The sequence below is a fragment of the Bactrocera dorsalis genome, chromosome 2, assembly GCF_023373825.1.
Source record: "Bactrocera dorsalis isolate Fly_Bdor chromosome 2, ASM2337382v1, whole genome shotgun sequence".
NCBI lineage: Eukaryota > Metazoa > Arthropoda > Insecta > Diptera > Tephritidae > Bactrocera > Bactrocera dorsalis.
This window is the reverse complement of record NC_064304.1, coordinates 5,909,193-5,921,572: the sequence shown is the minus strand read 5'-3', so window position 1 is coordinate 5,921,572 and position 12,380 is coordinate 5,909,193. Positions and strand designations below refer to the sequence as shown.

The window sequence follows — 12,380 nt, the reverse complement described above, 5'->3', positions numbered from 1 at the left end:
CATGTTGATCGTCATTTATGTCCTCACGACCACTTTGAAAACTTTGAAACCACTCGTGCACTCTACTACGGAATAGGCAATCATCGCCATAAACTTGTTTCATCAATTGAAACGTTTCGGTAAAAGTTTTACCAATTTTAAAACAAAATTGAATGTTGTCTCTTTGTTCGAGGCTAATTTCCGCACCGATAACTCAAACATACTAAACACATACTTAAAACGCAATAACTTCACTTCCAACTGATAAAATGTCATGAAATTCTCACTGGACAATCGATAAAGATAGCAGTTTCTAATGCACCAGTCAACATATACAACACTACCAGGGGGCGCTAGATTCAAAAGTCCTGTTTACTTTGGACGACACCTAGTATACTCTTTTTGCGAGAGTTTAAACATACATATCAAGGTTATAAAACAATATATTGACCAAATTCTTAAATGGTTGCATATTTAATGAGCTATCATAAACGCAGGAACTGGTCACAATTAAAATTATCATTTACCTCCAACGCCTTTCAAAAACCGCTAGTGCACACATTTGGCCACAAACATTTTGCGAAAATAAAAAAATTAAAATTGGTGTATGCATTTGTTGCGGTTCAATAAAATAAATTATGTGCATAATATGCTTAATTTGGGGCATGATTGTTTAGCTGCTTTCCGCCTAATTTGTTTCGGCGCAATTGAACGCATTGTCAGCCTTATATAACGGCATATTTGCATTGCAAATCCACTTCCGCTGGAAATTGCCTCATCGCCACTTTGTGAACCGCACAAAAGTATTCACACATAGATACAGACACACATACATACATGCAAACATTCATACAATTATATGTATTATATTTTTGTTTGTATGAACATGAACACACGTGTTCCCGCACTCGCCGGCGGCTGTCATTCTTGCATCGTTAACTTTCATTTTCGTTGTCGGTATTCGCCATTATTCCACTCTATTAAATCGGAAATATCAGATATTAATTCGATGCCGTTTCGCGTAAATATCGGCTTTCACAAAAGCGTGTATTTAATCACAATTACTTAATTTGGTATTTGCGGCAAATTAATTGAATTTCACTGCCAAAAATGAAGCCGAAAGTGTCAGCTTCTTAACCGCGTGAAAGGTGTTTTTCGTTTAAATAATTATATAATTTTATTTTCAATATACACAATAAACATCATTCTAATCGGCGGGATACTTCCAGCCAGGACAAAGCTTAGTAGGCCTTTTGGTTGTGAATTCATCGGGAATGATGCCATCCGCGATCAACACAGGATTTCTGATGTGTTGCGGACAATCAAATATGGTGAACCAGCGAGAATAATTCGTAGTGCCAGCCAAGCAGGTTCTAGTGTAGTACTTCTGTCAATAAACATACATGCGTTATATAATATCACAATTACTGAAAATCATTTACCGTTTTCGTCATCAAAGCGTAGCAAATCCGAAAGCATTCTGCGTATGTGCTTCGTGCTGGTCGCTTCTTTTCAAAATCATCTATATCCACTTAAAATTAAGAAAATATGTGAACATAACGAGTTTCATTCAGAATCGTGCATTTCTCACATTTTCCTATATTTGCGCGCACTTTGCATGTGTGATAAGAAACTTCGGCAAAGCAAAGTAGATTGCCATAAAATGCTATTAATAGAGAGAACGAAATTAGCAGCAGTACTTTCTGTCCGATCGCCATGCCAATGCGGAAACAGTAACTAAAGTTTGCCGCTATGAGCGCTATAACGGTTGCAAATGAAATATACAATATTGTAAGAGCTCGCACTTTCGAATAAAAAGCCAAACTAAGGTAATACCTTTTTTTGGAACTTATGGTGAAAACAAATACGTAGGTTGGCTTTTATATTTAGGGACTTGGCAACACTGGTGCTTCAATCTGGTAACTCACAAATTTATCACACAATTTGAAATTTACGATAAATACGCAAGAATGTTAAATGTCGGTATTGTGAAAGCAAAAGTTGATTTTTTGACCGAAGTAGTTCATCTTTTAATTGTGGGTGTTTTTTTACCATTCGGGTCCCAAACCGAGCGCTCAACTCTGGAGAGGGATGTTTCGCCTCTCACTCTAGCTCCCCGCGGGTTTTTTTTGGCTTCCAAGAGGATACTTGGCTTAAGACCGGAAGTCGTGAGCTGCTTGAGTCCTTTCGGACTAAGTAGGTAATTGAGAATTAGAGTCCTCTCTTGACGAACAAAGACCAAATTCTACAAGTCACTCATCATCCTCGTCTTGCTATATGATGTAGAGGCATGGATGATGACAACATTTGATGAGTCAGCGTTAAGAGTTTTCGAGAGAAAGATTCTGCGGAAGATTTATGATCCATTGGGCATTGGCAACGACGAATACCGTTCCCACGATAGTCGGGTCTACGAAACCGGAACGGACCCGGATTTTTATCCGGCCAAGGACTGTTAAATCGGCAGAATTTCTGCCGTTACAACAACAACAACAACAACAACAACAACGAATACCGCAGTTGATGGAACAAAAAGCCGTACAAGATATACGACGACATTGGCATAGTTCAGCGAATTAAGAGACTGTGGCTACGATGGCTAAGTCATGTCATCCGAATGGATGAAAACATCCAGATCTGAGAGTATTCGATGCAGTACCCACCGTGGGAAACAGATGAAGAAGAAGAACTCCACTCTAGATGAAGACGGACCTGGCTACACTTGGAATATCCAATCGTCGCCAAACAGAAAAAAAGTAAGATCGACTGGCGCGCTGTTGCAAACTTAGCTATACCTGCGTAAGTGGTGTCTGCTTCAATAAAAAAGCTTTTTTTTGACGGAAAAAATACTAGATGAGGATACTGTAACCAATTAATTAACTTCTGTGTTCCTTTTTTATTTCATTGAAATTTGTAATTTAAATTAAAAAAACTGGCTTCAAGGGAGTCGCATAAAACCTCAATTTTTCTTAGCAAACGTTTTCACCCTAAAGATTCCTCTTTATTAGTTTCTGTGAAATTGTAATTAAAATAGGTCAATTTATTTCACTACAAATATTTTACCGTTAAATTATTAATTATTCACTTATCATAAATTAACGCCAACAACAATAATAGCATATATTATGTATTTTAATTCGTAACGACAAAAACGTAATAAAAGGTATTTTAAATAACCATCTTTGGAACGAACTTATACTTGTGGTACTCTAATCTTTGTTCTAAATCAGTGAACTGTGAAAAAAATTTAGAAAATATTATATACAAGTTTTAAAGTATTATTTATAAATCAAAAATTATCGGTCTCCAAGAGGAACATTTATTCCAAACCAGAACTACAAATGTTTTCTTCCTCCCCTTTTATGAAAGTCCACGGGTACCAACGTTATGTGATAACGCTGGAAACTCTCTCCAAAACTGTCATGCGCTTGAAATAAACCTCGAAGTAAAAAAAAGACAATACAAAGACTTATGTCAAAGCAACGTACTCCATTTTGTCTTGTGTGACAAATCAAGGCCTACGTTAACAAACGACTTAACGAACCTAACATAAAATAAAATGAAGAGCTCAAAACTCGATTTCTAAAGATATCTGTATGCGCTTAATTTTATCTTATCTTATTAATAAAAGCAAAAAACCGCGTAACATTTCATATAGAAACATTTAAAATAGTATTTTTTAAGAAATTATTTGAATACATACCCTTTTATACGATGTTTCTATCTTATCCACATACATATTACAATATATTTCTTTGCACTTATAACTTCATTTTTTATCTTAAACTAATAAAAAAGGTAAATATTTTCCTTTGTAACACGGCAATTATCCTTACGTAATACACAATAAACACTTCGTAAACATTTCGGCATCAATTTAGCAAAGGGTGCGTAATTGAATCCCATATAAATCCAAAAAAACAAAAAAATATCGTACAGTAAAGCAATTCCAAGCCATGGCGGCACAAATATATTTTTCCAGAGTGTGCAAAAATATTTAAGTGTAGTGGCACAAATTACAGAAGAAAAAACAAAAAGGAAGGAAGGTCTAAGTTCGGGTGCAACAGAAGATTTTATAATATTGCATCTTACCAGCTTCAAAGCCAGGGAAATACCTCAAGGTGCAAAACATCAACCAAAGGATTTTAATATCTCTCTGACTGACAAATTCGGAATAAGATTTATCAGAGGAAAGCATTATACGTAGTTTAAGGGATTTGGGGTAGTACTGACCCGACTTTATCTATTTTTGCCGGTACTACATATGGTACTATTAACATGCCACATACTAATAAAATGTTTCCTGAGATTCATTAAAGTACTACTTTCGAAAATATAATATTTGTTACAAGCGGCCTTCGTTTTTTTGATAGGGTAAAAAACTTAAAATAAGTTGTCTATAAGAAATGGATCACTGTAGTCTTAAGGTATTACGCACACACGTGCACCTCTGTTCCAGGCAAATTCTACAAACAAAAATAGTGTGCAAAATCGCATTTACTTGGTATAACAAAGGGTTAAGTTGAACCCTACTCAACTGCCAATCAGTGGCAGTGATAAGTAATAAAATTGGGGTGCACCTAACAGCACATAATACCAATACAGTGAATAATAATAAAAAAAACGAGCTTTTTGAGCATGAAAACGGAAAACAATTGAATTTACCGTGTTTATCAGTTTCCTGCGCCTAAGGCTTGGTACGACAGGTAAAAGGTGAACGCATAACACACAATCGGAAGATCTTAATCTATGCAAAAATAATGTATGTAAACTTACCTCAAAGAAAGCAAAAAAAATATTAAATATTTGTTTGCTATTCTAATAAGGGTGACACCGTGAAAAGCAGCGTTAATATTTTTCGAGACATGGCGCTAGAAACCAGAGCAATTTGTTCGTATCGCATTGTAACGCGTTTCCTAGTTGTTCTTCAAAATATTTTTTCCTCACGTAATCTTCACAAATGATATCACCGGTATCGGTTGGCTTGTCTTAATAAAAACCGTTTATGTAATCGATAGCGATTATGTTAAACCTGAAAATGAAATTCACATACCGGAAACCAATGGAAAGAGTTCAGAGGCTCCCTACGCAGTGCATAACGGGAGCTTAAAAAACAACTCCTACGGCGGCTCTTGAACTGGTACTTAACCTGCCATCTGTAGACCTCTTCGCTGAACACTGCGCATCAAAATCAACGGGACAACTACTGGCGTCAAGAGAATTTACATATAAAACCCTCGGGCATATCTCGGTGGGTAATGGCAGTTGGGCAAACACCGACTACATGAGTCCTCTTTTTAACTGGGAAAGATGGTTCAAAGCAAATATAGTAAAAGATAGCTGGCGCAAAGGCATGTTAGCTACGCGCAACACTCTAAACATCTATACTGATGGCTGACGGCTAAAATGGACGATGGAGTTGGTGCGGAAATATGCTGCTCAGAACTAGGCATAAGGCAACCTTTTAAATTGCCAGAGCTCTGCAGTATATTCCAAGCTGAGATCTTTGCAAGGCCACAAAGGCATCGAGTGTAATGAAATAGTGGACGAGATTGCCAAGAATGGTGTACGGCTAACCGTGATCAACATTGGGAAACCCATGAATTGTCTATACAACGATCCCGACAAAAGTATGGTGAAGAATATCAAAAACCCTTGGAACGAGCTGTCAGAGTGCAAAACTACAAAAGTCATGCGCAAGACAGTAGATCACAAGTTCATAAAATTCATATTGGTACTCGATTTTAGGAATATGATGGGAATACTAACCGGTCTCTGTCTGGTGGCGATACACGCCCGCAATAAGTCTAGAGCAGAGCACAAGGAAAACAATGGAGCATCTCTTGTGCACTTGTCCCGTATTGGCAAGACTACTCTGTAAGCACCTGCGGTCCTCATGGTATGTTACACTGAGAAGGTATCGACAGTGAGGCCGCAGAGTCGGTGAAAATTCGCCTAAAGTGCAGGGATCCTAAACGATGACTATTTTTCGTGGACTTGGCAAGTGAACTCCATCTGATACCGCAAAAGACCAAACTGGTCTATGCGTAAATTATTGGTCTACCAGCTTAACCTAACTTATCGGGTATCGACCATACTCTGTAATCGCCAATTTTTAAAACGTCAACGTTAATACATTTATCAGCGATCAGAAGCGTTTCGAAATGGCATTTTCAGTTATGTAAGTACATAAATAAACAATATATATAACAGTATATAAAATTGTATTTACATATGTATCACATCACCGCATGCAAATGCGCTGATAGTTGTGACAGGTGTAAACCTCATTTTGTGAATCCAAATATTTTGTTTTATCAAACGCAACAACAATAATGTAATGCATTGAATTGAAAATCAATTTAAAATTCATTTTAAGCAAAAAATAAAATAATAACATCACGCCACCAGCAGCAACAACGTAACCGGATATAAGGGTGGCACGAGGTTGCATTGAAAGCGACCGCAATTTTCACCCAAATTGCCTCAGCAAACTAAGGAAAATCGCAGTAATAAAGATAGCGAAAGGGAACGTTACAACAAGTGGGTAAACGATGAAGGTGGGTAGGTGGGTGTGCTCTTAGCGATACTCATGTCATTGATTTCAATAAATTTGTGTGCAATGCGCACATAAGCATTAGGGTGTCATTGGCGTGAGTGAAAGAAAGCTTACCAGTGTTCAGATATCTAATTTTAAGCTAATATTTGAATAAATCGAGTCAATAGTTATACCCTAAAACTAATAGTCAACAATTTGAAATCGGTTGCTACTTAGTCTTAGCCTTGCAACAATGTAAATATAGTCCTTGATAAAATACGGCTAGCCCTAATATATTTGAATATCTCATACACAATATAGACTTAAATGTAACTAATGTATGTATACGAGTATGGAGGTCATATATCACATTTCCATTTGAACACGCCTGTAAGTGGCACACTTAAGCTGCTCACACACACACACACATACAATTGTAAATGGAATGGCTATGTATTTTCGCTGTTATTATTACGCCCTCGAGTGTTGTTGTGAATGTGAAATTTTGTAATCGAATTTATGTTTTAGACACTAACCAACCTTTAAATATTTTTATATTTAAATTATGCCTTTCTATCTTTAATCTTCCCTTTCTCAACAGACCATTCCTCAGATAAACCTTAACATATTAAAGAGCTGTGGCGCGGAGCTATCTTAGTAGCAGAAAAATGCTGTACCAAACTAGAGAGGGATCACGACAGATAGCGGTCACGTCAGGAGCAGCCCAAGGATCCATTCTAGATCCAGACTTGTGGAACATCAGTTACGACGCTATATAAAAACTTGAAATGTCAGACAATGGCTACGCGTACGACATTGCAGCAGTAATTACAGTACGAGGCACAGAAGAAGTACGAAGAAGTGTTAATCAAGTCAGGATATGGACATAAGCTCGACTCACATAACCTCCCGCTCGCAACGGAAAAAAACAGAGCTACTACTGCGAACAAAAAAGCACATATCCCTCAAAATAAGTATGCAAACAGCTACGGGTATTCTTAGAAAGAAAAAGCAGTAAACTCCCCAGGCGTAAGACCTAAATAACAACTTAGCAGACTAATGTGCCAACATAGAGGCCCAGCCAAGAACAGAGAAATCTCCTAATGTCGACGACAATCAGCGTTCTATTATACGGGACTAAGATCTGGCTAGATATGCTTAAAAAGGAAAACCGTCGTAAGATTGTGGCCACGAAACGAACCGAAAAGTGTCAGACAATGCAATATTAGTTATAAGCGGCAACGCTCCAATTGACCTTCGGGCACACAAAAGGAAAATATCCACAAATAACAAGAGTACAATAGAACAAATAAAGAAAGATACAATAACAACATGGCAATGAAGATGGGAGAACGATAGTCGCTGCAGATGGACTGCCAGACTAATAAAAGTACCAAACTTAAGGACATGCCGAAAATTCGACTTTTACACAACCCAGCTGTTATCCGGTCACGGAAGAATAAAGAGCCGTAGAATGAGAACAGTCGGAAGGTCGTCTTGCCTACGCAACGACGCAACAGAAGACGACGTTAAATACACATTCTTTGAATGTGTATGATGGCAACGAGAACGCACCGCCGTAGAAAGCCTGGTTGGCCCCATAAACGCTGAAAATTTAATTAGCATCTGGAAAGTGAAGCAAAGGGATTAACCCGAAATTAGCAGCAATTTTGCTAGGCTGCAAAAAGCGGGGAGAATAATGGACCACCACCCTTAATCCAAAACGCGTTTCCAGGGCGGGTCCAGTTTCTTAGAGGGGGTTTTTTTACTGATAGTATATTTAACAAGCCTTGAGCTAAATTTTATTGAGAAGCTGAGTATTTCTGTACAAAAACAATAATAATTGTGTTCAAGGGTTTTAGATCCACAGTCTCTTAGGCAAAATTCTTCAGGTTCAGGACGATCCAAGTTTTCCTTTTTTTTGACTGCCTGCAAATCAACCCGCTATACTATGCATACCTACAAATATAGATACAATACAATTACAACAATATATATTAGAATACAATAAAAAAGTTTATATGTCTAAAATGGTTTGAGGCAGTAAAAATTATTTCGAGGTGGAATGGTGTTATTGATAAAGAAATGTATGCGCATATACTGTTAGCCAAATCCACGTAAACCAAATTATTGCATACAAAACGATCCCCGTTGGCGCATAAATCCGAAAATAAAAATGCAAATGCTCGTGAATGCTCGCAAGTTATTGTTAAATTATACCAAACGCTTGGAAAGCAATAATTTATTACCACAAGTATTTGCACAATAGAGTATAGGAAAGTAATTTTGTGAATTTGAAAAGGATATTATACATTTATATTATTATTGTTGTAGTATGTTTACCTCAAATACAACATCTTCTTGATGGACCTCAATGTTTAGTCGTACAATAACGGGTGATCCAAGTAGAGATACTCTCTTTTAAATAGATCACACCCATCTTGAGACCCAACATTCATTATTAAATAGTATTCAACCGATTAGACCACATCCAGTATGCAGTAAAGAAAATATAGTAGCCGTATGTGAGACTGTACACGAAGACTGTGAAGAGTCGATTTTGCGGTTCTTTGTAGACCATTTGAATCATCGGTTCATATTTCTTCAAAAATGTTGCCGTTGAGAACGTAATCGTCAATGACCGTGATCGCGCCATTATAATCGACTATTTGATGCCTGAAATTGAAACTTTAACAAATCGACGCCACTTCCTACAAATCGTATCAATCCGTGGATTTGTTCAGAGAACTCTTCGATGAGCAGATATTTTCACGTTTTGGGCCAGTCGATTGACCACCGAGCTCATGTGATATCACATCGTTAGACTTTTTCCTTGAGTATATGTAAAGTCTGAAGTCTATGCGGACAATCCCGATTTGATTCAGGTCCTGGAGCAAAACAACACGCTTCTCATTCGCTAGTTACCAGTCGAAATGCTCGAACGAGTCATTGGACTCAACGGATGGACAATCTGAAGGCCCGAGCTAATTTTAGAAAAGTAAATGCCTAGGAGTTCTTTCGAATGATAACAAACATTTCTCATTAAATTAGAATTTTCTGTGTTTTTTTCTTTAAAAAAGTTTGGAACCTCTTATATAACACTAATTTAAAAATATTATTGAAAATGTAGGACACTAATGAGTTACTGGGTGAAGAGCAACGCATCGCAGTAGAGCTATGCACTAAAATCTTATTAGCGAAGTCAAGTCAATTGCAGCCCCGCAGGAAATACCAATCAATCGTTCTGCAATTGACGCCGATTTGATACTCAAGCTTCATTACATTATTAGCAGACGCCTCATATGCGTCTACACTTCACACTTCACAACAATGCCCACGCTGTCAATGGCAGCATTTCAAAAGCAACAGGCTTCATTCGCAGATCGCTTTCATTTATTTCTGCCGACAGCAGTGTCTGAAGTCAATTCCCGTTGTGAGAAGCGCAATTAACACTCGCTCTAACTCACCCACCCACACCCCTGCACAGCAACTCTGTCTGCCTCTAAACGGCTTTTCAGCTGTCGATTTGCAAGCAGCTGCTCTGTCTTCGTTACTTTGCTTCTTTTTAGTTTTCTCCACCCAATCCGGAAGCAGCCTCATCTAATTGGACTTCCGCATCCGCATAAGCATTGCTAAGATTACGCAGGGATTTCTTTTAAATGCGAACATTACCTACACCAAATTGCAGTGCCCGGACGGGACCCCACGTTGTCTCGGCAGTTAGTATATTTTATTTATATTTATTTCCTTACACTGATAGTCGCCCCATGTTACTCGATTGTGCGTGCGTCTATGTATTATTCTTGTACTTCCACTTTCTGACTAGCATTTGTATATGTATGGAACCTTTGCAGCTTCAGGAGCACGACCAATCTGACTCATTATCGTTCCAACTTTAAGTGCTTCAACGCTGCTCTGGCACACAGCAACAACGATGCAACAACTAGAAGCCAGTCGCCAAGCCGTATGCGAAGAAGTAAAAGCTACTAGAAAGCAAAGCAAATTCTGTGTATGAAGTTGGGTATCGGGGTGTGCGGATCCTTTGCCGTCGTGCTACAACTCAGTGAGAAGCATGCTGAGGTGTTGAGTCACTTTTAATTGAAGTCAATTGCGCCATTGGTGGCGGTCATCAGCGTTCATCTCCGCCTGGGGATTGAGACGCTTTTAAAGATAATCGTTTTGTCTATCCTCTTTTCAGTTGTTGCTTATTAGACTTGAATATCTTTCTGTTCTCTGACATTTCTGTAAATTAAGAGTTTTCTCTTTTAATTATGTGAAATGTAAGCATAAATAATTTAGACAATAACTATTTATGTACTTTTTTAATAATTATAAGCTCTGTACCCTTTAGAGGTTAATTAAAATGAAATAATGAAGAAAGATCATAAAACAAACTTTTTGAAAAATATATATAACTAAAAAACAAGTAAGGAAGGGCTAAGTTCGGGTGTCACCGAACATTTTATACTCTCGCATGATAAAGTGATAATCGAGATTTCATTATCCGTCATTTACATATTTTTTTTAATTTTGCTGTAAAATTAATTAGAATTAAATTCTAAGAGATTTGCCGACATTTTCGGTGAAAAATTAGGTTAGGTTAGGCACTGAGTTCTTCGTGTTCGATATCAGGGACCTTGAAAAGTTATAGTTCGATCACGAAAATTTTTCCACAAGGGATAGCTCAGCTCAAATACCGTATTTGTGTAAAGTTTTATTCCGCTATCATCATTGGTTCCTAATGTATATATTATACGGAGAAGGCATTAGATGGAATTCAAAATAGCGTTATATTGGAAGAAGGCGTGGTTGTAAACCGATTTCACCCATATTTCGTACATGTCATCAAGGTGTGAAGAAAATATTATATACCAAATTTCATTGAAATCAGTCGAGTAGTTCCTGAGATATGGTTTTTGCTCCATAAGTGGGCGACGCCACGCCCATTTTCAATTTAAAAAAAAGGCCTGGGTGCAGCTTCCTTCTGTCATTTCTCCCGTAAAATTTAGTGTTTCTGACGTTTTTTGTTAGTCGGTTAACGCACTTTTAGTGATTTTCAACATAACCTTTGTATGGGAAGTGGGCGTGGTTATTATCCGATTTCTTCCATTTTTGAACTGTTTATGGAAATGTCTGAAGGAAACGACTCTATCGAGTTTGGTTAACATCGCTATAGTAGTTTCCGAGATATATACAAAAAACTTAGTAGGGGGCGGGGCCACGCCCACTTTTCCAAAAAAATGACGTCCAAATATGCCCCTCTCTAATGTGATCCTTTGTGCCAAATTTTACTTTAATATCTTTATTTACGGCTTAGTTATGACACTTTATACGTTTTCGGTTTCCGCCATTTTGTGGGCGTGGCAGTGGGCCGATTTTGCCTATCTTCGAACTTAACCTTCTTATGAAGCCAAGAAATACGTGTACCAAGTTTCATCATGATATCTCATTTTTTACTCAAGTTACAGCTTGCACGGACGGACGGACAGACGGACGGACGGACAGACAGACATCCGGATTTCAACTCTACTCGTCACCCTGATCACTTTGGTATATATAACCCTATATCTGACTCTTTTAGTTTTAGGACTTACAAACAACCGTTATGTGAACAAAACTATAATACTCTCCTTAGCAACTTTGTTGCGAGAGTATAAAAATGAACACAGAACTACTGAAACGGTCTTGGAAAGCAGCGCAGCAGTGAAGAGTACCTACTGTGTCCCAGGTGTGATAATGAGTGCAGCTGTCACCCTAAAACATGATCATCATTGGAAAACCCATCTATTGTCTGTACGACGATCTGGACAGGAGCATGATAAGGAAAATCAAAACACGATGGACCGTTAGATTGAAAATATAC

General features: G+C 37.8%; 1 protein-coding gene across 1 annotated transcript; it reads right to left on the bottom strand.

Moving 5' to 3' along the window:
- Positions 1 to 1,035: 1,035 nt before the first annotated feature.
- On the bottom strand, positions 1,036 to 1,762 carry LOC105227020 (uncharacterized). The gene is made up of 3 exons (XM_011206166.3): positions 1,571 to 1,762; positions 1,422 to 1,510; positions 1,036 to 1,366 (listed from the first exon to the last, which is right to left on the bottom strand). Exons 1-3 carry the CDS (start codon positions 1,695 to 1,697, stop codon positions 1,187 to 1,189), a joined length of 396 nt encoding a protein of 131 aa, XP_011204468.2. The 5' UTR covers positions 1,698 to 1,762; the 3' UTR covers positions 1,036 to 1,186.
- Positions 1,763 to 12,380: the final 10,618 nt, after the last annotated feature.

What these genes read in the sequence shown, in the direction of transcription:
- LOC105227020 (XM_011206166.3), bottom strand. Translation starts at nt 1,697, where the DNA reads ATGGCGATCGGACAGAAAGTACTGCTGCTAATTTCGTTCTCTCTATTA. An exon ending in GCGCGCAAATATAGGAAAAT is followed by an intron (nt 1,511 to 1,570) that starts GTGAGAAATGCA and finishes CTTAATTTTAAG; the next exon opens with TGGATATAGATGATTTTGAA. An exon ending in ACGCTTTGATGACGAAAACG is followed by an intron (nt 1,367 to 1,421) that starts GTAAATGATTTT and finishes GTTTATTGACAG; the next exon opens with AAGTACTACACTAGAACCTG.